Source organism: Panthera tigris, chromosome D1 (assembly GCF_018350195.1).
Source record: "Panthera tigris isolate Pti1 chromosome D1, P.tigris_Pti1_mat1.1, whole genome shotgun sequence".
Lineage (NCBI taxonomy): Eukaryota > Metazoa > Chordata > Mammalia > Carnivora > Felidae > Panthera > Panthera tigris.
The window spans coordinates 74,030,790-74,057,782 of NC_056669.1; the positions used below are offsets into that span (position 1 = coordinate 74,030,790).

Here is a 26,993-nt window from a genome sequence, read left to right on the forward strand (position 1 = left end):
GTGCTGGTGATGCCTGAGGATGTTTCCACCCAGAAATCTCAATCTGGGAGGACTCCGTGACCTGCTTGGTGCTGATTCAGGTCCGGGTGACCGTGGCCGGGCGTGTTGGCCATGCCGCCCCTTGCTGGCGGTGCGTGTGGGAACACGTGAGTCACGCAGGCACGGCTAGCCCTCACTCCACCTCGTCTCGCCCCGCAGGAAGCCAGCTGGGAGGGGAACAGATTACTGGAGGGCTGTATTTTTACCCCATCATTATGCAATTGCTTGCAATGCCCGTGAGCTCATTCTCTGAAGGCCTTGCACCCCGATTCTCTCAGCCTTTATAACTGCCCCTCTCCTTTTATGTCCAGGTTGCTGCTCAGGTCAGTGGTTCTGACTGATGAGCATTTACGGAAGTCTGCTTCTTACCAGGTTCTGGGACCATCCTACTTACAATGCCAAACCACCCCCCAGGTCCTTTCTCATGCCTCCTTCTTGGCTTTAATTTTCTCCACAGCACTTACCACTATCTGCCATGCTAAATATTTTATTTATGTTACTCAGTGTCTATCTTTCTCTAAATAGCGATGCCTATAGCTCACTTGCTATGTGCCAGGTACCGTTCTGAGCTTTTCATTAACTCATGTGATCTTACAACAACTCTGTATGGTAGTAAATAGTATTCTTTTTTTTAATTTTATTTTTCTTAATGTTTATTTTTGAGAGAATAAGAGTGTGAGCGGGGGAGGGGCCGAGAGAGAGGGAGACACAGAATCTGAAGCAGGCTCTGAGCTGTCAGCACAGAGCCCGATGCGGGGCTTGAACCTGTGAATTGTGAGATCATGACCTGAGCCCCAAAGTCAGTCGCTCAACCGACTGAGCCACCCAGGTACCCCAGTATTCTTGATTATATTTTGTAAAATCAAGGCACAGAAAGGTTAAATAGCTTGCCCATGATCATCCCAGGGGCAAGTGGTGGAATCAAGCCTAGGTCCAGAGTCCCTGCTCTTACTCAGCACACAACACTGCCCTGTGAGTGTGGAGATTTTCTGTTTGAATCTTTACTGCTTACAGGAGTGCCCTGTGCAGGCAGGTGCTCAACGAACAGTCATTCAATGAATGAAGAAATGAGTGAATGAAGGCTGGTCATGGAGGATGAAACAGATAGGCATTTGCTTTCAAAGAACTCATGGTCCCATGGAGGAAGCAGGGTAGAACATCATTGCAAAACATCATTGCAAAACATCATTGCAAAATCCTATCACAATGGCATCATGAGAGAGTCTAGAGGGGCCTATGACTTGCCTAGCCCTTGGAAGGCAGTGCTTTCCAGAAGAAGAATGCAGATGAGGCAGGCACAGTGACACTGCCCATCTCTTGCAGGCTCCTCCCTGGGGACAGACACACCTTAGCTCTTCCTGCTTCAGTTCACAGGGTGCCAGAAAATGATGGGCGTCCACAGTGACAATGGAGGCAGAATGGGGAAGTGGCCAGGGGCATGGGCTCTGGAAAGAGACTGCACGAAGTGAACCCTCACTCTACCAAACACTAGCTATGTGACGTTGGACAGACTCTCACCTCCCTGGGCCTTGGTCCTCTCATCTCTAAGTTGGGACAGGAAATGATATGAACAACTTAGGGCAGTGGACAGGATCACGTGCGATGTGTATGTGAGAGTATTTAGAACAGTGCCTGTCATAAGGAAGGCAATGTGCCGGCTCCAAAGGAGATGACCAATATTCCTCTTCCATTCTGAGTCGGCTGCTGGCTTTTGGGGAAGATTGGAATTTACCCTATTATTCTTATTACTGTAGTCTCTCTCCTGTGGTTCCACCCCATTTTCCAGAAGCGGCTCATAGCCAGGCAAGGACAAGTCTGTTTTATTCACCACTGTATTCCTAGCACCTAGGATAATACCTGACACATAGTAGGTGCTCAAAAAGCATTTGTGGAATGAATGTTTGTGTGATTATATTTATTTAATCCCTGTAAGGATAAATATACCGCTGTGATGATAAACACTTGTATTGCTGTTGTTTCCATTTGCAAATGAGGACTAGAGGCCCAGCAAAGGGTAAGGGACTTGTCCATAAACAGCCTAAAGCCAGACTCAAATGCCAAAGCCGCTGCCCTTCCCTTCACACTGTGCTCCTTTCTGGACTCCTATACATCATGTCCTATTTTCCGTGGATTTTTTCTAGCCAGCGGGCCATCCCCGGTCGTACAATCATCTCTGAATTCTATGACTCATATCTGAATCACAGAACGCTTAATAGTTGAAAGGGACTTTTGATGTCATCTCGACCTCCCACCCATTGTGGAAATTTCCTCTCCACTGTCTATCCAGACAATACTTGAATGCCTCCAGTGATGGAACACTCATTTTCCTCCTCTTGAATTATCCAGCTCTACGACCGGACCACTTTCAGAGTCAGGAAGAAAGTTCTGCATCCCGTGGGCCAGCAGGCCTCTCTTTAATTTCTCTGTATCTGGTTTATGCCAGACGCTTAAGACACGCAGTACGAATCTGCTGCCCCCTCCACAGAGACAACCTTTCATATAATCACAGACAGCTCTCATATCCCTCTGGAGAATTCTGTTCTTCAAGCTAGCTGTTTCGGGTCCCCACAAGGGCACCTGTAAGATGACACCCATCCTAGACCATCTCAACAGGCCTTCCAAAGTGTTTTGAGCAATGGCACCCCCTCCTGGACACGGCATGAACTGCACCAAAGGGCTCAATCCTTACCTGGAGGCCTGAGAAAGCTTCCCTAGTAGCTGGGCCACTGGCTCAAGGTGTGAGTAAAATAACTACCTACTGTAAAGAATCATCGCTTCAGAGTCATACCTCCTTGTTCTCAATGTCCATCCTAAAGAGTATCACTGAAGACTCTACTCTAAGGTTCCTCACCGATCATGAGGTTTCTGACAAGCTACAGGTTTGGTTTGGAAAAAAGATGAAAACGTACTGTGTTATGGGATGATGATAACTTTTTTCACTTGTCAGATTTTCTATTATTCCTACAACGGATATTTGTTGTAAGTAAGAAAAAAAAAGACTTCCGTAAAAAGAAAAAACAATATGTTGAAAACTCCTCCTATTCTCCTTTCCTTTATTCCTTCCATGGCCTGGGTACTTGGTCCTCATGCTGCCACCCCACAGGCAAGAGTGCCTCGGTCGTGTCTCCGCGGTGACTGCAAGGGCCTGTGGTTCAGCCGCCCAGGTTCCCCACGAGCACGATCAACCAGACTCAGGCGGCACAAAGCTGACACTCGTAGGCAGCTCCGTCAACAGGGCCGCTGGGTGGTTTCTCCACATTACCTGCCCCACCGTCAGCTCACGCCAGACCCAGCCTGTCTGTGTTTCCTAACCTTACCTCCGGAAGTCTGCCCCGCACACCGCCGGCCGGCAGTCACATCCCCAGCAGCCCTGGCCTCCCCAGCTCTTCACCCTTCCCTCCACCCCTCCCGGCACACCCTCGGTGCCTGCTCTTCCCTCCACGGGAGCCCAGAGCAGCTTCATATGACCACAGGTCAGAAAGACATCAGGGATTAGAAAAACAAATCCTCATTTAAACGGAGACCTTGTGACCAGCTGAGTCACTCCTCTCGAGCAAGTTCACAGCTAAGCGGGCTCTTCTCCAGCCCGTGTCATCCGGGGCTCTCTCCCTGCATTCGGAACTCTGGGGGCACCTGGGTGCCAGGAAGACTCACCCGGCAGCTTCTCGCTGCAGCACATGTCCAGGGCCCCTCCCTCGGAGTCATCAGCAGGGTGCTTCTCTCTCTCACTCCTGCAGCAGATGGAGAAGGGGAGATGAGCAGGGATCAAGGCAAAACCCTGAACAAAGACAAAAAAGGCTTCTTGCTTGCCCTGCGTCCCTCTGAATAACTCTACCCCAGCGGGGGACCCGAACAGAAGGACCGACCTACAGAAGGGACAAACTGCAGAGGCAGGAGCAGAATTCTGCAGGCATTTTCCCTGTGGAATAATCAGCAGTAGCATTCCCTACAACTGTCACTACCACCATCACCTCTGCCATGGAGGGAGGGCTTGCTATGTGCCAGGCACTTATAAAATTTATCACACTAAATCTCCAGCATGGATGAGGGATCAACCAACAGGCTCCGAGAAGTTCAGTAACTTGCCTAAGGTCACAACAGCTCACTAGGGCGGAGTGGGGCATGAGATTACAGTCTACGACTCTAGGCTAGGCTCTCACTGTTGTGCTGCTGTGCCTCCTAGCTCCTGTGGGTTTGAACCATGCGTGAGCAAGAAGGGGGGTGTGGGTAACACACGGTCTACGTCCAGCTCCTCGAGGCCTGCAAAGACCTTCTGCCTCAGTGGCCCGCAGAACTCTTCAGAAATCGTTAGAAAACGTAGCTATACGTATTTTTTTTTTGCATATTCTAAATGTTCTATTTCTTTCTGACATCAGAGAGCCCTCTTTCTAGCCTACCGGGGCACTTTCCAAGACTATCATGGGGCCTAGCTTTTCTCCTTTAACCCGTGACCTGGGAAAAGGTTGCTGGAGATCAGCTAGACCTCATCAAGTGTCTGCAGAGCAGACATACCCCGAGGGCAACTGTGCAGCTTGCAGGGGTTCCCCTACTCTGGGGATGGCCTGAAATCAACTATGGGCTCCAGCGGCTGTCTGCCCTTCATGTTCTGATCCCTGGCAGCAGCTGATTTATCAAGGCTAGACACACCAACTAGGTTGGGTCGATCAGATCCTCTCCCCTGTGTTTTTCAAATGCATTCCGGGGGTGGGGGGCCTGGAGTCTGCAGGTGCTGGCTCTAAATCATGGCAGCTACAGTGCCCTGGAGAGAAAGTCCTAAAAACCGCTAATGCTGCGGGCCTTGGGGCCGCTCCATTTCTGCCCATCCTGAGTCTTGATGCCCCAGGATCCTTCCAATAAATTCCAACATTTTAGCTTAAGCCAGTGTGAACTGATTTCTGAAATTGGCAGCCAAAAGAAACTTTAATACAGCACTGCCGGTATAATACTTCCATGAAGTCCAAGAGGTCAGCTGCCTCTCTGCCCACTGTTTCTGCAATCCTGACTCTCGGACTGGTCCTGAGGCCAGTTTCAGGCCCAGCTGCAGATCTGAAACAATTAAGGATAGACAGACAGGGTTAAGGGTGACCCCTTTCATTCTGACTTCTTCTGCTCTCAACTGGCATTGCATTGTTTTATCTTCTCATTCTGACCGGCAGGGACTCTGAGATTCTCAAATCTCGGAGCCTGGCCCTCCTGCAGAGAGAAGGCGGCTATCTTCAAGGCCCTTTATATGTCTCCTGAATCTCTCACTTTTCTTCCTCTCCACCACCTACATCTTGGTCCAAGCCAGCCTCTCTTGCCTAGATTACTTTGGCAGTCTTTTAACTGGTCTCTGGCATTCATTCAAGCTGGCCCCTAAAACATTCTCCACATGGTTCCAATACATATGGCTTCATAGTTTGTGCAGTTTACAATCTGCACAACTGGATGGGGCAGGCCTGAGCTAGAATCAACTGTTTTAAAACTCAACCTTTTATCATCTAAGCTTCTTTTTAAAAAATACATTAATGGCATCCTATTGTACTTAGAAAAAATACAGAAATCCTTTAACATGCTTTACTAGGTCTTGCATGATTTGACCCCTATTTATCCCTCCAGCCTTATTTTATACCCCCTTTTTCCCTTTGTCCTCTGCACTTAAGCTGCACTGGACAGGCTCTTTTCTCCACAGGGCCTCTGCACATGCTTTTCTCTCTGCCTAGAGAGCTGCCCCGGCTCTACTTCCTGGTACTTTTCACTCCTAGAACTTGACACTGTTTGAAATTTCATTTTAATTTATGCCATTATGAGATTAACATTAGTTAGACTGTAAGCTATATGAGGACAGGGGCCACCATTTCTGTTTTAATCACCACTGTGTCTTCAAAGTCTTGCACAGTGCCTGGCTCATCATAGGCATTCGATAAATAAGTAAATAATCACTTGTTGAATAAGTGAATGTTGCCCTGACCTTCTTGGAAAAAGCATCAGGAACCTCAAACACGGCCATTATCTGAGCTGCCTTGTGGGCAGGTCTTTGTGAAGCCACCTGGAACCCCCCTCCACAGCTGTCGTCCAGAGCAGGCACAGAATCACACATCCAGAAAGCCCCTCATTCAGAAGAGAAGGAAAATGGAGCACAGAATCCGGGTCTGACTCGGTCCGGGTAATATATCAAGCTGGTGGCCAGGGGATTGGGATCCTGAGGCTTTTCTCTCTTTAGAGTAAAGAGCACCAGGAGCATGAGGGTTGGCTCCCGGCTGGGTGCAGAAAGGTAACCAAGGTATCCAGAAACCTCTGGAAGGGGACCCATGTGTGACTCACAGCTGTTTTCACACCTTAAGCCTCCCAGGCCCCAAGCCGTGTTCAGAATAGCTCAGGGCTGCATGTATGCAGCGGACTCTATAAATAAGCTTCCTAGAAAATGACTAATTTCATAATCAGAAAAGCAGAAAGAGTAGCACCTCTCATCTGTAGAGGAAAATGGAGCAAAAGCCCGCTGCTCGGCCTTGTCGTTGAAGGACTCCAGGCGACCCCGGCCAGAGCCTGCGTGGCTAGGCTGTTCGGGGAAGGGTTTTAATGAGATTTCTGAAGAGAAGAGATGGTCCATTCAGGGAGGATGGAGAAGCCCAGTCTCTGGACACTGCCCTCTCTCCCCCCCTGCCAAGAGCAGAAATAGCTGCTTGCAGTAAGATTACTGCAGGCTCCTTCTCTCTCCTTTTCCATTTCTAGGAGCTGGGCAAAAGGAGCAGAAAACTGGCCTCCTGCGACAACAGGCAGCAACTTGCTGGGCTGGCCCCGCACCGCTGCTCTTACAGCCAGACAGCCCCAGAGAGAAAAGGACTTGGAGATTACCCAGCCTGTCCTTCCTTCATTGATGGAGAGTATCTGGGTGGGGACAGAACCTTCCCAAAGCCACTGCCTCATTCAACAAGCGTGGCCTGTGAGCAAGGCACCAGAGCTGTCCTAGGAATACAGTGACAAACAAGCCAGGCCCCTCCCAACAGAGCTCCCAGTCATCTCTGGAAGACACACACACAAATACGACCGACTGCACCCACACCTGCTTTAATCGAGGATGACCTATTCACTAGATACCTTGGGGAGCTCAGCCTGCGGTGAGGGGGCAGGCTGTGTGTGGGGCAGTCTTCTGCAAGGGGAAGATAGGAGCAGGTTCTTAAAGGATGCTTCTAGAGGCACCTGGGTGGCTCAGTCGATTGAGTGTCTGACTTCGGCTCAGGTCACGAGCTCACCGTTCACGAGTTCCAGCCCTGCATCGGGCTCTCTGCTGTCAGCACAGAGCCTGTTTCAGATTCTCTGCCTCCCTCTCTCTGTCCCTCCCCTCCTCATGTTCTCTCTCCCTCAAATAAATAAGACTTTTTTTTTCTTTTTAAAGGATGTTTCTACATGGATGAGGGGTCACGAGGGAAAGAACTTCTTTCATGGCACAGACGGCAAGAGCAAGACACAGAGGTCTGAGACATAAGAAACATCGGGCACTAGCTGGGAGCAGGATGGTCAGCGGGATGGGTAGGTGATGGGGGCTAGGCCCCAGGCAGAGGCACGTAAGGAGCAGGCCTCACCACCAGGAATCCTGCCTTCCTGGTGAGGCAGCCTTCCACTTGACCATGGGGCTTCCCTTGACCCGAGAGGTGCCATGGGCTCCCCACCCCTCGCCTGGGCAGGGGAGGTCTATAATAGGACAGGGGACCAGTAGCATGTGTTTGAGGAAGGGACATCAGACCTGGCTGGTAGTATCTGATCCAGTCCCAATCCACTCCTTTTTAAAATTATGGTAAAACACACATAAGATAAAATTCACTCTTTTAGCCAATTTGGAAGTGTACAATTCAGTGGTACTTAATATATTCACAATGTTGCACAACCACCACAGCTATCTAGTTCCAGAGCAATTTCATCACCCCAAAAGGAAACCTCGTACCCATTAGGGAGCCCCCTGCCCATCCTCCCCACTCCAGCCTCTGGCACCCATTAATCTGCTTCCTGTCCCTATAGATTAGCCTGTTCTGGGTATTTTATATAAACGGAATCATATAATACGTGGTCTTTTTGTGTCTGGCTTCTCTTACTCAGCATGATGTTTTCTAGGTTCATCCAGGTTGCAGCACCTATCAATACTTCATTCCTTTTTATGGCTGAATAACATGCGACTGTGTGGATACACTACCTTTTATTTATCTGTCCATCAAGCAATCGACATCAGGGTTGTTTCCACCTTCTGGCTATTACAAACAGTCTGCTGTGAACCCAACGTCTCCTTTAAACTCTGCCTCCAACACACTTATGACTTTGGGGAATCTTCTCTCACCCTGGGCCCCTGAAGCCTCATCTATAACGTCAGGTGGTCAGACCCCTCGCAGCCTGCGTGGCAACACCGCCCTCTGTTTACGTGTGTGTGTGCGCGTGTGTGTGAAGGTAACGTGTGCCCCACAGCTATTCTACCACTGCTGGATGCTGGAGATGGGACCTGGACCAGCCCACCTCATCTTCCTGGAACTCATGGCTGGTGGGGGAGACACAGGACAGGTACCTGCTGCGGGATGGGTAAGTCAGCATTCTAACAGAGGCCTGTCTGGGATGGGCCAGGCGCACCTCACCTCTGCCTGGGGGGGTGGGGGTGGGATGGGGGATGGGTGGGTGCCGATGGGAGGTATCATGGAATAAATGCCAGCATTGCCCAGGACTAGTGTAGAGAAATAGCTGACAGGTTTGGGGAGGGAGGCAGAGCTGCATCCTCTTCCTGGGTGGGTGAGGGGCCAGGCGGCGCTAGGATGGTAAAGCCTGATTCCTGGGCCCCCAACAACCTCCGGACCCAACGCAGGCAGATGTGCCTCTACCCTGGGCTTCATGCTCCTGGGACTCCGGGGCCCCCGGGACACCCATCACTGTTAACATGGAGTTCCTATGACCCTCCCAGAGCTCTGATACCACCAGACCTCGCTATTCCCTGTATACTCCGACTTCTAGGCCTTTGTTCCCACTCTTCCCTCAGCCTGAAGTTTCCTTCTCCCCTCCTGCCAGGTCTTACTCATCCTCAACATGACCTCTTCCATGGAGCAGTCCCTGATCTCCTGGGGAGAATCAAGCTCTCCCATCTCGGGGTCCCCCCCCCACACTCCTGGCTCACTACTTCTCTCTGCCTCTTACTTTGTTCTGTTGCTATGGTTAGCTGTTTATGCACCTGCTCCCCCCACCAGCTTTCCAGTCACTTAAGAGCATCCCCACCCCCTCAGCCACCTCTGCATCCCAGGTGTTCAGGGCCTGAGCCTATTGCTGGACACATTAGAGGTCAAGTGGAAGGCAGTGTCTTAGGGTTAGTGGCTTTGGGGGCTCTGGGAAGACAGACTCTAGCTAGGATCTTCCCGGCCTGAAGAAGACAGCCAGACCAGGATCATAAAGCGGCCCATAATGCCATCGAGATGTTCATCAGCGTGTTCAGCACGCATGGGCCAAGGACATGCTGCTTTCATGGAAGACAAGTGATCGGGCTGACTGCTTCATGCAAATGAGTCACACGTCCCAGCGCATGCACATGGAGAGGGCTTATCCTCCTCAACGGGTTGAGCTGCAGGGAAGCCCACACACATCACTCACCTGGCTTCCTCATAATTCATTCCCAAGGTGTCTGGATGGGGAAAGGCGCCATCAGGGGCCAGGGCAGGAAGTTCCTCCGCAGAAAAGCACACTGGAGATGTGAACGGAGAGAAGCCAGCTTTAGAACACCCAGATGGGGGACTGAGGCGAGAGAGGGTAAGTGCCTGACGGCACGTCACACAGCATGGACAGCTGTTTTCAGAGAGTTAGAAAGTCCAAATGTCCTCTCGGGAGTCACCACTCTCTTCTCCTGGTGCCCTGCTTATCCGTTGCCACAGGAGGGCCCAAGACCAGAGGTCTGTTACCTGTTATTCTGTGTTAGACCTTTCTGCCTAAATGTCTGAGTCAGTTTCTGTTGCTGGTTACCAAAGAACTCAGACTGATGTGTGCAGAGAACTTGGGGAACAGATAGGCTCTGAGCCCTGGGCTCCCAATGCTTAGTTCACTGCTATTTCCATCCTGCCAAGCTGCCTACCCTCCCTGCCCAGCTGTCCACTGTCCAGCCATCTGTCCCCACGTCTGAGCAGACTGCAAACTTGGAGTGTTCTGGATCCCAAACACAGGGTCTGAGTGTTCTCTGCTTGGGATGTGCCCAGATAAATGATGACTTCTCCATCCTGCTCTGTTGGTGGGAGACTGGGGTGTAGGTGTGGCAGAAGGGAAGGGAAGGTGGATGCTGGAGAGGTCCAGCCTGTGGAGGGGCTCGGGCAACACGACGTTTTCCATCTTTCGTGTGAGACAGATTCAGGGACTAGAACATTCGTTTGCTCAACAAGTGTTTATTAAACAGCTTCTCTGTGCAGGCCATGGCGTGAACCGTAGCTCAAGGCACAATGGGGGACTGCAGGTCAGCAAAGGCAATGGTGACATAGGTGGCCAGTCCGATGGAGAAGTGCAGGGTGCTGTGGGGGCACCAGTGAGGCCCTTAATGAGGTGGGGATATCAGGAGAGGTTCCCGGGAAGGGATTTAGGATGTGAAGGAGGAGCTGGGGTCAATGGCTACGGAATGTGAGAGGGGCACATGGGCTGTTCTAGGCAGAAGGAGGGCATGGGAACAGGCCTGGAGTTAAGAGAAATCAGGGCACATACAAGAGATGGAGAGAAAATCTGTCTGACGAGGGGAGAGTGAAAATGGAGTGTGACATGGGACGGGGACACTGACTGAGATGTTCATTTGTGAAACACTTCCTTCTTGTTTTCCATCTCCCTCCTCTTCTTTCTAGGGAGGTGAGACAGACCTTAATTCTTCAAACAGCCCTAGGAGGAACATACTTTCATTACCCATGTTTTCTAGATGAAAAAAATGGAGATTCAGAGAAGTGAAGTGACCAGCCCCAGGCCACACAGCTAGTAATGACAGATCTGCCCCTCGCCACCCATATTCCTAAGCTCTCTTCTCTTCTGGCTTTCGGCCTTTGTTGAAAACAATGCTCTGAAAATAGGAAGAGAGTGGACACGAACGCATCAGCAGACTTTCTTTAAAAAAAAAAAAATCCTCACTATAGGTCTATGTGGCTGCAACCCATTTTACAGATGAAGAAACTAAGGCTTGGGGGCCAAGTGACTTCCAGGTTCACACAGGGGGCAAATTAGTGAAGGAGCCAGAGGGGTGGATGCTAGCGTGCCTGTCTTCCTGCCCAGGGCCCTGAAGGAGCTCACTCTGAGGGGCCATTAGCTTTGTGTGCCTTCCCCATGACGGGAGTGACCGGAAGTCCTGCCCTGGCCTGTGGCCTCAGGTTTCCCCGTGTGAAGAAGCAGCCCAGAGAGACTGGTTTGGGTGAAGAGTGTAGGTGATGGTGGCAGCCGTGTTCCATTACGGAAGCGACAAATGCACTCACTGGCCAAGGACCCAGCAGCCCTGGGCTCTTGCCCAAGACCACCTTGTGACTTTGGGCCAGTCATTTCCTCTGAGTCTCAGGAGTGCCAACTGAAAATCAAGAGAATCAAATTTAATGGCTTTTGAAGGGCCTCTCCTTAAGGTCGAGTTCAATTTCAGGGCTGTCAAGGTGGATTTAATGAGGCGGATGGAGGGGAGTGACAAGGGACCAGCAGAGGGCGCTCCCAGCAGCAGGGAAACAAGGCCTTGGTCCATGGAGCCTGGCAAAGGCCGCCCAATCTCCAGGTGTGTGGGGGGATTCCCACCCTAGCCAGTTACTGACAGAGGCCACGTCCAGTTCTGGTGATTAGTATCTGCTATGGGTGGCCCTATTTGTGTGGTGAGCCACCCCCCCCCCGCCCCCACCAAAATCAGTAGAAGATTTCAGAGTTTAAAGGTCATCTGGTTTAACCATGTTTTCCAGCACTCTGAAAAACACTCATTCTGTGCCCTCTCTCGACACCTCCCAAGCCCCAGCTACAGAGTTTAGCTGTAAACTAAAGGGGAAAACTGGCAATCAGCAGCGCGAAGGCATGATCGTACCTCTTGTGATGGTGTTCTGGCATCTCCATTCAGTTATATGCTCACGCCTACCTGTAACACCTTGGAATATACTTTTCCCTTCACTAGAAAAGCTCCCTTTTCCCTTCCCTGCTTGGAAAGCTCTGTAAGCCCCTTCCAAGATCCTGTTCAAACGTCATCTCTTCAGCAGAACTGTCCCTGAGTCCCTTAGGAAGAACTGGGCACTCCATCTTCGGTTCTCACGTCTCTGTTCAGAATTGATCTGTTGGTGCCCGCATCCCCAACCCACTCGGGGTATCTGTGCACAAACCTGTGCTTTACAACGAGTGCAGATTCCTCAGTATAACCCAACCAACTAGACACAGTTCTCGTCCTCCTCCTACACACGGAGAGACTGGGACTTGGAGAGACTGAGTCATTGCTCAAGGTCACACAGTTGGTAAGTGGCAGAACCAGGCTTCAAACTCACTTTGCCTCAACCCGAGGCCCAGGGTTTATTTAAACCACTAAGTGTAGGGCCTCGGACACGGACCTCCCTGTCTCCCGTGCCTGTACTCTATCTGACACCAGGCAGATATTCAAGATCTGTTTCTTGAAAAACTAAATTAAAAGCAGGTTAGACCCCGAGCATGAATAAATGGCTCACTAAAAAACACAAAGTACAGGGGCTCCTGGATGGCTCAGTCAGTTAACCGCCTGACTCTTGGTTTCAGCTCAGGTCATGATCTCACAGTTCATGAGTTGGAGCCCCGCATCAACAGCGTGGAGCCTGCTTGGGGTTCTCTCTCTCCCTTCCTGCCCCTCCCCTGCTAGTGCTCCGTCTCTCTCAAAATAAACACATAAAATTACAAAACACACACACACACAAATACAGGCGTTGGGATTGGACTGCCCAAGTATGAACTCCAGATCCCTCAGTAGCTGCCCAGTCTTGGGCAAGATCCTTGAATTTCCTATGCCCTCAGTCTTCTCACCTGTAAAATGGGAATAACCAGTGTACTTCAAAGGATTCTTAAGGAGATTAAGTGAATTTTGATCCTCCCAGAAGTTTTGATACAAGATACATGGAAAATGCTTAGAATGGGGCCCAGTAAACTCCCAAAACCGTTAGCTGCCACCATCTTGTATGTCAGGTGTTGCCTGTTTCTCGGTTAATACAGCTCTCTTTCCCCACATAGCTGAGGTCCACGGAGACTCTAGAATAAGTCTTGTGTTATACTGATAAATTGGTTCTCAGGAAAGTAAATAAATAAATGAATTTTCAGAGCCCTGATGAGTGGCATTCGCCAATTTCCCTGGTGTAAATGATCCCACGGTGGCTGATTTCAAGCTATGAATGTGAGGGGTCACGCTGCCAGTCTTGGAGGAGGTCAGGAGTTTTACTCCAACTCTCTGTGCCTCAGTTTTCTCACCTTTGAAATAGCATCGCTAAAGCACCTGGAGGAATGCCTGGCACACTGTATCCTCTGGAAGAGTTAGCGGATATAATGGTTGTTGGGAGCTGTTAACCACACTCACTGCTGCTTGTCTGGTTCTGACCCTGGCCCGGTCCCAGCACCTGGCCTCTCGCCTGATACCCTGGCAGGCAGTCTCTGCCTTGGTCGCTTGCCTTCTAGGACTGAGGCCTTGTCCACTCTTGCGACTCTCTCCCCAACCCACCTGGAACCAGCATTCTCACTTAGCCTGTGTCGGGTCACCACATCCACCCTGATCACAAATGGTTTTGTGCTGCTGGTATCTAACCTACCTCTGGTTTCAGCCCTAGGTGTCCCTGATGCCCACCCACCCCTGGCCCGGACTAGCTGTGCCTCTGCCTTGCTCTGGATCGTCCACGATGGTCCCGTGTGTTATCTGCTTTGTTCTTCATCACTTACAAAACCACTTCTCGGAGGGCCTGTATGCACTTCCAGAGGGGAGAGCCGGAGTTCAGAGTGAGGGAGGGTTGTCCCCCCCTTCCCCCGTCGCCCACCCACCCGCTGCAGCTAGTGAGGACTCCAGCTCCTGCCACACCCCACAGTGAGGGCCAGAGTCTCCCCACCTCTGCCTCTGATTTAACCCTACTGTGTTCAGGCCTGGCCCCAGCAGTGACAGCACAGGCTGGGAAGACCCTGGTACTTTAGGATTTGGTGAAAGATTCAGGAAAACAGAGTCAGATGCAGGGCCTGAGAGAGGTGAGGCAGAGGCGGCATCTGGAAACAGGTAGGTCTGAGGCTCCTTTGCCGGGAGAGACTACAGAGGGTATAATGGAATGGGAAAGAAAGAGACCAGATGGAACCAGGAGTCAAGGTTTAAATGCAAGCGGGTCTGACCTCCTGAATTCAGATGTAATAAACATCAGCCGCATACCTACTATGCGCCAAGTGCTTTCCAATGCTTTCTTTCATTGGACCCTCGCAGCCACCTGGTGAAAGAGGTATCTTTACCTCACTTCGTATAGGAGCTAATCGGCACCTGGAAGGGTTAGGGACCGGCACGGGCGCAGGTAAGTGTCACTCTAGTCCTGCTCAGATGGCCAACAGAGAAGACGGGACAGAGCCTGGTCCTGGGCCAAGGATAGTTAGTCCTCTCAGTGCCTCATGCTACTGCACAGCTGGAGACCTGGGGCCCAGGACAGGTTGTCCACAAAGGTCCTCAGTTATGGGTAGAATCCCTTGAAACATGACAGCTGACCATTCTGAGGTCACACACCTTAGAGCAATCATGGCACTCGGAAGGAGGATGGATTGAGAGGCAGAGAGACCCGGCTGAAAACGCTGTGCGCTTTGCCACCCTCTCCCCATGGGATCCCTGGCCAATGTCTGAACCTCTCTGAACCTCAGTTTCTTCCTCTGGGCCGCAGGAAAAACAGAGCTGCCTGCTGCAGGGTGGTGGTAAAGTGCAAGTGACTGAAGTACAGAAAGTACCAGGCCACCCGAGGCAGACAGCCTCCTCGTTATCACAGCTGACCTGGCTCAAAGCTTCATTTCCTGGCTCCCTCTAAGTCAACTCCGCACAGGAGACGCTCCAGCTCTTTGTACCAGGCAGTGCCATCAGCTACAAAGGTCGGTTTCCTTTCTCCTCGGGCTCTGTCAGGTGTTTCTGGAGCTAATGAGAACAACGCAGGGCCTCCCCAGCAGAACAGACTCCTTTTCCCTCTGGAGAGCCCCGGGCTGTTTCCAGGTCCCCCTCGTCAGCCCTGGAAACCCTTGGGGCTGGAAGGCTGACTTCACAGGATTCCCCAAATCCTCCTTCACCAGGAAAACTGCCCCACCTCCCACGCTCACTCTTGATTCTCAGCCTTTGTCTCTCCTGTTCCTCCTTCCTGCATAGGCCTCCCTGCTCCTCCTGTCTGAGCTGTGGCCTCGGGCCCTTCCAAGGCCTGCTTCAGCACCATGCCTCCTTCAGGAAGCCTCTCCAGTGAGTCCAGGGCCCGCCGACCTCTCCTCTGGCTAAATTCTTCTCCCAGGATTTGATTTGTGACTCAGAATCTGGCAACAGCCTGCACCCCACCCTGGGCTGCTCCCTGGCTCTCCTGCCCTTAACTTGGGCTTCTGTGAGTTGCCCAGGCTAAGAAGGGGCAAAGGACAGGCTTCCTCCTATCTGGCCCACGACACGGAGCCCAGAGCAGAGGAAGAGGGATGGGAGGCAGGGCAATGTGCATCCAGCATTTCCTTGTACACTCAGATTTGAAAGGAAGACAGGGAGGGGGGACTAAGTGGGAGAAAAAGAAGGAAGTGAGTGAAAAGTGAAAGGAAAGGGAAGGGCAGCCATGTGAGACTCAGGACCAGGGTCACAAGAGGATGGATCTAGGCGGCTTTGGATCATGTTTTAAGGCTCTCGGTGAATTATCCCCTGATTATGTAACTCTTTGAAAACTGCTGGAACTTGATCTCCTCCAGGCAGCCTTCCCTGATTGACTCTGGTCTCTTCCCTGGCTCCCTGAGCTACACTGCTTTGAACCCACTGATGCCATTTCCCATGATGCTAGATCCTCTGCGGAAGGGCTGGAGGTTTCTGCCTCACTGGCGGTGAGTTTCACTCTACATTTATAATCTATAATCAGAGATGTCTCACCGTGTCTCTTTTATCAGCTTCAGAGGGTGGCTGAGATTTGTTTTGCACAGTTGTTGTGAATCCAGTTTGCCTCCAACACAATCTTGAGACAAGGCCTGCTATGATTTTATACCCATTTCTTTACTCTCAGGTTCTGTTGGGTCTAAGACTCAGTCCCTGTCCTCAGCCAGCTGCCAGCCTAGAGCATCGAATCAAAAGTCAGGAGCTAATGTCAGGAGCACCTGGGTGGCTCAGTCACTTAAGCGTCCAACTACGGCTCAGGTCATGATCTCACAGTTTGTGAGTTCAGGCCCCACGTCGGGCCCTGTGCTGACAGCTCGGAGCCTGGAGCCTGCTTTGGATTCTGTGTCTCCCTTGCTCTCTATCCCTTGCCTGCTCACACTCTGTCTCTTTCTCTCTCTCTCTCTCTCTCAAAAACAAACATTAAAAAAAAATTCTTTTTAATGTGCTAAATGTCAACTGAGGCTGTCTTACAGGAGTGCCTAGGAGGGCACAATGGGAGGGTCTGGGAAGCTGCACAGAAAGACGACGAGCATCTTCAGGACAAGTGGGAGTTTGGCAAACAGCAGGGAAGGCATTCCAGGCAGAGAACACTGCTGGGGCAAAGACCAGGAGAGATGAAAAGAGCAGGGCGGCAGGAGAAAGAGGGCACCTTGGTGCAGCTGGAGAGTGGGCAGCAGAGGGGACTCACACGCCACGGCAGACGGCTGTGTGCAGCAGGCTAGGGCGTACGGACTTAAACCCGGAGGTGGCTTATTCTCAGTAGGATGAAGGCAAGTATCGCCACTGGAGCTGGCATTTAGAAATCCGTGTCAGTGATGCTGGGGGTGCAACACCATGGGTGGATCCCCCAAACTGCTGTATTCCACCAAAGACCACATCTATGATACAATTCATATGAAGATCGAGAACAGACACAACCGTTCTGGTTGGCTCAATAGGCTGAGTGTCCAATTTCAGCTCAGGACATGATTTCACGGTTCGTGAGTTCAAGCCCCGCATTGGGCTCGCAGCTGTCAGTGCAGAGCCCGCTTCAGATCCTCTGTCTCCCTCTCTGCCCCTCCCCAGCTCTCTCTCTCTCTCAAAAATAAACAAACATTAAAAATTTAAAAAAAAAAAAAAAAAAGAACAGGTAAAACATCCAGAATGACAAAACCAGGAGCAACAGTTAACCTCCGAGGGCAGGTACTGACTGGAAGGGAGAAAGAGGGAACTTTCAGGGCTGCTGGAAATGTGCCACATCTTAATCCTGGTGATGGTTCCATAACTTCATTCACTTGCCAAGACTCACTGAAGGCAACATTTAGGGTCTGTATGTCTCCCTGTTCATAAAATATATCTTTTTAAAAAAAAATTTTTTTTTTAACGTTTATTTGTTTTTGAGACAGACAGAGAGACAGAACATGAACGGGGGAGGGGCAGAGAGAGAGGGAGACACAGAATCGGAAGCAGGCTCCAGGCTCTGAGCCGTCAGCCCAGAGCCCGACGCAGGGCTCGAACTCCCTGATCGTGAGATCATGACCTGAGCCGAAGTCGGACACTTAACCGACTGAGCCACCCAGGCGCCCCTCTTTTTTTTTTTTTTAAGTTTATTCATTTATTCTGAGAGAGACAGTACACAGGAGGGAGAGAGAGAGAGGGAAAGAAAGGGAATCCCAGGCAGGCTCTGCACCGTCAGCGCAGAGCCCGATGTGGGGCTTGAACCCAAGAACCGTGAAATCATGACCTGAGCGGAAACCAAGAGTTGGTCGCTTAACCGACCAAGCCACCCAAGGTCCCCCCATAAAATATATCTCACAAATGCGTGTGAGCACTCTTGGTTGTCACAACAACTGAGGGTGCCGCTGGCAACATTTAGAGGACGGGGCCAGGGATGCTTTCACAATGAAGAGCTCTCCCACTCAAAGGCCAAGAGGGGCCCTACTGGGAAGTATTGGTGCAGGCCACAGGCAGCACCAGGGGTTTACAGAGCAGAGAGAACTGCCCATTTCTGGGTTTGGGGAAGATGGGGCTTTGGCCATGATGGGAGCCCATGAGATCCAGGCATCTCAGGGCAGTGAAATGGTGGAGAATGACCTATGACCGGCACTGCCACTCTGGGGCTTTGTGTTTGGTCAACTTCAGCCTGCTGTCCTGAAGCTGCTCAGGCCCAGGAGGGGCCCTGCACGTCCCTCTGAGGCCCCCCAGAAGAGGCTGAAAGGAGGCTAGCCTGAGTGGTCAGAGACAGTTGATGTCAGAGGGAAAAGGAAATGCCCCCCGTCTGGCCTCCAGGCCTCATGATAAGCACCACGGATGATGAATGATCATCTTCCCCTGAAATGGAGTCTCAGGGAGGAGGGGCGCCCTGGGAGATCAGGTCACCGGCAGTGGGACGGGACACTGCTGCCACAAAAAACCATTTCCTGACATCATGGGCAAAAGAAGGACACAGCTGACTTACACTCAAATGCTTGCCTCACCCCTTCCCTCAGGAAGCCTTCTCTGATCTCCATGCCGGGCAGGTATCTCTCCTGTGATCCCACAGCCACTGGCCCTACACGAGAGGACAGCGACTGCCTTGGTCTGAATTCTGGCTCTGCCACTGACTTGCTGTGTGTTCCTGGCAAGTTCCTTAAGCCTTCGGAGTCTGTAAGCCGAGGGAAATAAAGACCTTCTGTACTGAACCGTTATGAGGATTAGGTGAGATAATATAATGAGCACTCAGAAAAAGTCAGTGTTTATCATTATCATCATAGCACACAGCAGTATGGAGCACGATCACCGGGTTACTTCTCTGGCACACCTAAGAGCTGTAAGCTCCTTGTGGGCAGGGTCCTTGTGGCCGTGTGGATTCCCTGGCACAGTAAATACTTGCATGCATGAATGAATTGCATCCACTAAGACCTCTCCTGAGAGCTTTCTTTTCCACCCATGATGTCTCCACATCACAGTAATTCTTCAGAAATGGAGGCTGGATTCATTTGTACTCCATTCTTGCCTTCTTTCCTCTCTGCTATCTCTAAGGCCACGCAGAATCCATAAAAATCTACTTTTTAATTTATTTTATTAAGAAACTTTTTTTAATGTTTACTTATTTTTAGAGAGACAGAGTGCAAGTGGGGGCCGGGGGGAGAGAGACGGAGACACAGAATCCAAAGCAAGCTCCAGGCTCCCAGCTGTCAGCACAGAGCCCGACGCTGGGCTCAAACTCACGAACTGTGAGATCATGACCTGAGCCAAAATCGGATGCCTAACTGACTGAGTCACCCAGGCGCCCCAAGTGTTTATTTATTTATTTTTGAGAGAGAGAGAGAGAAAGAGATTGGGAGCAAGGGAGGGGCAGAGAGAAAGAGAGAGAGAATCCCAAGCAGGCTCCACGCTATCAGCACAGAGCTGGATGCAGGGCTCTATCCCACAAACCATGAGATCCTGACCTGAGCCAAAATCAAGAGTCAGACACCCAACAACTGAGCCACCCAGGTGCCCCCAAAAATCTACTTTTTAAACGTTCATGGCTTCTTCCCAGACTCCAAACTCCTAAGACTTCAGTCAGTGACCTTTTTTATGGTGGGCCCACAAGAATCCTTTTTAATAAAAGCCCCCATGGCTTCTCAAAAAGTTAAACCTCCACTTCTAGGTCCATAGCCAAAAAACTGAAAGCAGGGGCTCAGGTGCGTGTTCATCAACAGTCATAGGAGCACTGTCCATGGTAACCGAAAGCTGGAGGCCACCTCAGTGCCCATCAACGGATGATGAATGGATACGCAAAATGTGGTATATATGTACAATGGAATATTACTCAGTCCTAACAAAGAAGGAAATTCTGACACATGCCACAACATGGAGGAATCTTGACAACATCACGCCAAGTGAAACAAGCCAGACACAAAAGGGCAAAATACTGCGTGATTCCACTTGTATGAGGGACCGAGAACAGGTGAATCCACAGAGAAAGAAAGTAGAGTACAGGTTACCAGAGGCTGGGAAGGAATGAGGAATTATTATTTCATGAACAGAGTTTCAGTTTTGCAAGATGAAAAGAGTTCTATAGATGGATGGTGGTGATGGCTGTGTAACACTGTGAATGTACGTAACCCCACGGAACCGTATGCTCACAAATGGTTAAAAGAGCCAACTTTATGGACTTCATAATTTTAAAAAAGCACCCCGAACTGAATCAACAAAATGCTGGAGGGACTCCGTCTCGAACCGGAGGGTGCTGGGTACCACTCTGCCATGCCCTCAATGCTCTACTGACTTTGGCCTCCTGACTCATGACCTCCCTATCCATCCTTTCCTTGGCTCTTGCTCTGGTGTCCCCTGTTCTCTTTCTGCCCCAGGACCCAGGGCCACATCATTGGTGTCCATGAAATCAACTCACATTTTCCCACAGTCACCCCTTCCCCTATCCTTGGGCCCCTCTTTAGACCCCCCTTGGTCCCATCATCTACCCTCTTGAGGATGCTTAAAACGGATGCCTTGAGAATCAGAGACAGAAAAGTTGTGGTTGAGGATGTTCACTTCTATATCGACCGATGAGGAAATGGTTAAGCAAAATACAGTAAAGCCACTGAGGCTAAAAAGAAGATCATGATGGAACACAGAAGTTAGGATACAATGTTAAGTGAAAACTGCAATGTACTACAATTAGATGTGGGCTGATTTCATCTATTAAAAAATACAGACCTTTAGAGAGAGGCAAACCAAGAAACAGACTCTTAACGATAGAGAACAAACTGACGGTTAATGGAGGGGCGGGGCGTGGGGTGTGGGTGAAACAGGTGAGGGGGGTTAAGGATTGCACTTGTCACGAGGAGCACCTGGCATTGTATGGACGTGCTGCATCACTATATGGTACACCTGAAACTCAAACTATGTTAACTAGCCGGAATTTAAATTAAAAAAATATGTAAAACAAACTGCAGGAAGAAAAAAAAAATACTGATCTTTAGAAGAAACAGAATGGGACATCTAAACCCATGGCTAACCTTAACATTTGCTTTATAGTATGGTCATGTTATTTTTACAATACTATTCATTTTTTAAGGCCAGGCAACACCCTTAGGCAGATGATGAAACATACAATCTTTGGAACTGACACCCACATGAAATCCACAAATCCCCCTGAGTGGCTTCCAGAGAGTTCCAGGAGAGGGGAACGAACACTTCCACTCTTAAGACAGACATGTGGAAGCCTCTCTAATGAGTTCAACAACCACCTCACCATGCAAAGGAAGGACAAATTTAGGGTCTTTATTTTTGCCATCACAGTGACAAGGAGATTTGGCCATGAACAGTTTATCCCCTACATTAGCCCAAAGTTAGAAATTCTCACCAAGATGCTTGCTCTTGAACAAATCTGCAAACTGAGGGCTTCTCATACTTGAATGACAGCACATTCAAATCATCTGAGTGTTATCATTTTGATCATACTGCAGCTTACTATCCCATAATATCTTTATTTAGGGGTTCGTATGGTTCCGAGGTATGAAGCTTCATACACAAATGGTCATTTCTAATATTCATTCATTCAACAACTATTTAGTAAGCCACTGCTGCGTGTCAGGCTCGGCCTGCTAGTCATCAAGAATACAAGAATAACAGGACTCTGGTTCTCTTGGGACTCATTAACACTGTGATTTCTTATTCCTCAGGCCTGTAAACATCTACAGGATCTGGCCCTGCCCCTCTCTCCTACCTCTTCCCTTACCAAACTTCCTCTCCACCTATCTCTTATAGCCCCTCAAAACACCAGGGTATTCTTACCCCAGGGCCTTTGCACTTGCAGTCTTCTCTTCTTAGAATGCTATTCCCCCTGGTCTCCCCACATCCTTTAGGTCTTTGGTCAACTATCACCTTCTCCAAGGCAATTCTATCTAAAGGCAAAAGTCTTCCTTCACTCTTCCTCCTCCCCACCCTGTTTTATTTTTCTCCAGAGCACTGCTCACCCCCTGAAATGTCATATCTTTACTTATGTTTTATTTTCTGTCTCCCTTGGTAGAGCTTGGGCAGGAAGTTCATCTTTTCCAGCAATGTATCCCCAGAGCCCAGAACAACCTGGCACATAACAGATGTTTATATGTATCTGGAGACTGAATGAATGAATGAACAAACTGGCTCTTGACAGTCTGGGGTGCTCAGTGAGCCAGCTTTGCAGGAGTCATTATGGCTCCCCGTCAGATCCATGGCCCCCACTCAGGCTTCCCCATTCCTCCTCCTGCTGGGCTTGCTCTGTGAATGACATTCCTACCCACTCAGGCTCAAAACCTTGCCACCACTTCTCATTCCTCCGTCCCTCCAGCACCCATAACTGCCAATTTTGGTGACCCTCTGGCCTCCTGCATCAACTCCTTTCTCTCTTCATTCTTACAACGCCCCCCCCCCCATCTCTCACCTAGACCACGGTCATTATTTCCTACTTGGGCTGCCTCCCAGCAAGTCCTCCCCTCCAGTCTGTTCTCCACAGGGCAGCCAGGATGAGTTTCCTCATGGCCAGGCTTGATCACATCTCTCCCCTACCCAGAAACTAAAGACCGGATGCCTGGGTGGCAAATGCAGCTCAGGTCATGATCTCACGGTTCGTGGGTTCGAGCCCAACATCGGGCTTTGCGCTGACAGCACAGAGCCTACTTCGGGTTCTCTGTCTCCCTCTCTCTCTCTGCCCCTGCCCTGCTTGCACTCTCTCAAAAATAAAAAAACATTTTAAAAAATTAAGAAAAAAAGAAACTAAAGACCAATCCCTTAGGTCAGCATTCAATCCTCCCAGAAACTGCCTCCACCTTCCTATCTAGCTTTCCGTCTCACAACCCCTCGGTTCTCCTTTTTGCTCCAGTTGGAACAAACTGCTTTTGGTTTCTACATGTGCCTTAGAAGCCCCACTGCCTGTTTCCTGCTCATGCTGCTTCCAATACTTGAAATACTTTCCCTTCTTTCTTCTAGTGTACTCATCATTTAGACCCAACTCAAACGCTACACAGCTTCTCCAAGAAGCGGTTCCCGATTTTCCGAAAGAATATAAAGTCCATCCTTCTCAACTCTTTCCCAAAGGTCATCTGTTTCTCTTTTGGGGCAGGTGTCAGAAAGCACCGGCAACATGAGATGTAGAAGAAAGAGTTCAGAACCCAGATTCAGATGATCTGAGCTGAACCCACAGCTCTCTGGGTCTGAGACTTACGAAGTATGCACCCTTAGATAAATTAAACTCTGGAGTCTTAACTTCTCCATTCGTGCAATGGGAACAATCACACTATGACTATCATGGGTGTGTTAGGAGAATTAAATGTAAGTGACAGCGTAAAAAAAGCTTTGGCACTAATAAATGACTAAATTCGGTCATGATCAGCAGCTAAACAACGGGTAAACAAAAGTGTGACTTGTCCCGGGGAGGTTTCATGGAGGTCTCTTGCTGGATGAGCCCTAAATCCAGGAATAGGTCAGTGGGGAAGGGATTTTCTGAGGCAGAGGGACTCTGAGGCCCTAAAATCCCATATCCTCAGGCAATCCGAAGAGGGAAGAAGCAGAGGGTATATCCACAAAGCTGGGGCCCTAATGGTATTAATAGCTACCGATTCTGGAGCTTTTCCTGTGCCCCAGGCACTGCGCTAAGTACCCTACATAAATTATCTCATCTCATTTTATTCCCTCACAGAGTAATAGAAGAGGAAAGTCAGGCCCACAGCAGTTATATAAATAAGTGCTCCCCTCCCCCACCCCACCCTTTCAACAGTTCAGACCTAAAAGATAGCCTGAAAATTTCCAAGCCAATGATCTTATTTTTCAGATGGGGAAACTGAGACCCTCAGAGAGGTGATGAGCATTTACCGAAACTGTCCAGCCAGTGAGGAAGAACCTGGGCCTGGAACCGAGATCTCCTCACTCCCAGGGTGGGAGTCACTGCTCGGCAAAAATCCAGGGGTACCACTCATTTTAGAGTATATGTCAATGGCGGCTCTGGAGGACAAAGCCATTTATGTGGACCACAATGTGGGTGGTGGTCCTTGGAGTTATGCCACCTAGTCATCCTGGTTCTGCTCCGTGCCAGGCTGCTCACCCCACTCAGGAAGGCAGCTCTTGAGACGAGAGCCTTAGGCCCCCAGAAGCCGAACACTGCCCTCCTTGCCAACCATCTCATTCAACGAAATCTCCTCAAAAGTGACTGACTTCATCCATTCACCATCCAGCTTGCACTCCTTCAACGTACCTCTCGGGGCACCCTGTCTGCGCCAGGCACCGGGCTCAGCTCTGGGGACACCCAGCTGCCCTTGAGGGGAGACTTGCCCTGAGTTACCACCTGAGCCTGGTGAGGCTGTAGCTCAAGCTTCCACCAAAGCTTTGTCAGCAACACCAAGGGCCATACTGAACAGACACGAAGGAGGAAGGGGTGGCCCGACATCAAGGACTTGGGGACCTCTGCAAAGAGATGATGAAAAGGGCCCGGCTGGAGTAGAAGACCCAGGCCCTTAAGGAGGAGGAGAGAGTGACTGGGATGGCATAGAGTCAGGTCAAGGTGGGGGAAGGGGTGGACTCCTGAATGCCACGTCAACCGGTCCAACTGAGGACACAAGCTCAGTGACCCCTGGGAGAACCCAACACTATGGAATCTGATCTCTGGCCTGGAGCTGCTTCATTCTCCCAAATTAAATCCCAAACCTGGAGTGTTTGCTTGCATGAGAGAGCTCTCCTTTGGGGCTGACTGAGGCAAACTAAAGGCCAACCCTCCCCCCCCACCCCCCCACCCCCGTCCCCCCAGTAAGGATGGTAGCAAATGAATGGCACCTACCGCTCCAAGTAGAGACAGGGCTGGAATTACAAAGAAGCTCAGATGAATTTTGGGGTTCAGGGGCTTCAATGGGTATAGGATTGAATTATGTAGGAAGAAAATGAGTATGAAAGCCAGAGACCCTAGATTCGAATGCAGGCTTTGTCACTAACTCTCTGGTGACCTTGGTCAAGCCACCTCACTGGACCTCAGTTTCCCCATTTGCAAAGTGAGGGGATTAAATGAGTTCCAAAGGTTCATCTGATCCCGACCCTCTAAGCCAGTGATCCTTACTAAGGTAAGCCCCTCAGGGCTCTGATTCGGACAGTCTCGGGTTTTGCAGGAGCCTGGGCCTCATCTAGGAAAAAGGGGCATGCTGGGGGAGGGGAATGCGCTGGGCGCTTATTTTGGGGGTGGGTGGGGAGCGGGTTGTTTAAGCTACACGGTTGGTCCGGGGGAGGCGAAACGAAGGGAAGGCTGGGAGCCGCGTTTTACAGGCCAGCAGGCTAGCTGCGATCTCCAGCCTCCCTCCGGGGCTTCAGACCCTGGAGAGGCAATGCAGCCAAGAGCCGCGCACCAGCCTCGGTTGCCGAGGCTCGGACCCGGGACCACCGTCTCGATCCTTCCCGGGAGCCGTGCACGAGCTTCGTGGGGAGTGGCTGCTGCTCTCTCCCCGGTACCCAGCGGCGGGACCCCTCCCCGGCGCGGGGCCCCCTCCCCCAGTCCGGGGGCGCAGGGAGCCCCATGGGGGCGTGGCGGTGGCGGGCGCCGGCTTCTCAGCCCCGGGGCTGGAGGAGGTCTCGGTCGTGGGGCCGCCCGGGAGGGACCCCACGCCCTCCACCTACCGGCTCCCCACACAAAGGCGCCCACGGAGGCGCCGCACTTACCGGCCAGAGCGGGCTCCGGGCGCCGGCGAGCGGGCGGGCGGGCAGGCTGGCGGGAGGATGTGCGCGCGCGAGTGTGCGTGTGTCTGCGTGTGTTCCTGTGTGTGTCTGCGCGAGTGTGTGTGTGTGTGTGTGTCTGTGTGTGTGTGTCTGTGTGTGTGTGACGGGGGCCGCGCCGAGCTCTGTGCGTCTGCGTGTGCGGGGGCGTCCGTCCGTCGGTCCGTCCGCCCGGCGCTCCGTCCCGCGCTCCGTGCGCGCTCCCTAGCCCGGCCGCCCCACCAAATGCGCTTGGGCTGCGGAGTCGCCGGCGCAGCCGCCGGGTCGGCTCGGCACCCCCCAGCCCCGGCTCCGCCCCGCCCCCGGGCGGCCTGGCGCCTCTCCCCGGGAATTGCGCAGGGCCCGCGGGGCTGGCGGGCGGGGCGCGGGAGCTCCGGCAGCGCCCAGGGCCCAAGCGGGGCGGGATCTTGGACCCCTAGTCCCCGACCCTGATCTCTGGAGCCCCCTCCCCCCCTACTCCGCTCGGAGTCCCCGCGCGCGCCGCCCCCGCGCGGAGGTTGCCTGGACAGGGAGGGCGGGGGAGCTGGAGAACCGCATGCATTTCATTCATGATTTTCTCTTCACGGGAGCCCCGGGCCCGGGCTGCGCCTATTCGGCGACCGCCAGAGGGACCCCAGCGGGGCCGTGCGCACCGAACCCAATGCGGGACGTACAGACAGATGGGGGTAGAGGAAAGCGAGACAAAGGGGTCAGTGCCGTGGGGGGTGGGGGGGGGCATGCATGGAAAGGGTGCGGTGGCGCTCCCCGATGTTGCCCGCACGATGCCAACACCTGCACAGAGTGGTTGCATACCCGGGCGCACACGGCGCCGGGTGCCCAGGACCTGCTTCAGGGCTCGGAGGAGGCACCTGCCTTCCCACTCTTCCCTCGTCAGTCTCTAGGGAGCAAGACCGTCCTCCACCAGGTCTCTCCCGCCTGACGCTCGCCGCTGGGCGCGCACCTGTCTTGGCTTTCTCATGGGCACCATGGGCCGGGATGCGCAAGGAGCTGCCCACGCACCCCACAATCCCACATTCCTCAGGCTGGCACCCTGCTGGCCGGAGGTTCCAGATGTTCCACCCAGATGGGGGCTTTTTGAGGCGTCAGGCTGCACGCAGAGCGGGATCCTAAGCTCCATTTCTACATGGGGAAACCGAGGCGCACCACCACACAGGTCTTACCCTGGTTCCAGCCACCATCCTCTTTCATCTGGATTTCTGCAATAGCCTCCTGACTGGTCTCCCTGCTTCCA

At 51.6% G+C, this 26,993-nt stretch overlaps 1 protein-coding gene across 3 annotated transcripts in view; it reads right to left on the reverse strand.

The window, feature by feature from the left end:
• The window catches only part of PTPN5 (protein tyrosine phosphatase non-receptor type 5), a 54,355-nt gene extending 28,564 nt beyond the window's left edge, over positions 1 to 25,791 (reverse strand). For 2 of the 3 annotated variants that reach the window (XM_042959200.1, XM_042959199.1), the window contains exons 1-3: positions 25,709 to 25,791; positions 9,634 to 9,724; positions 3,694 to 3,770 (exon numbers count right to left, since the gene is read on the reverse strand). In XM_042959200.1, the coding sequence (XP_042815134.1) occupies positions 3,694 to 3,770; positions 9,634 to 9,653 (97 nt within the window). In that variant the 5' untranslated portion in view covers positions 9,654 to 9,724; positions 25,709 to 25,791. The remainder of the gene's footprint in view (positions 1 to 3,693; positions 3,771 to 9,633; positions 9,725 to 25,708) is intronic. The other variant, XM_042959201.1, reaches the window with a different exon arrangement.
• Between the last annotated feature and the right edge of the window lie 1,202 nt (positions 25,792 to 26,993).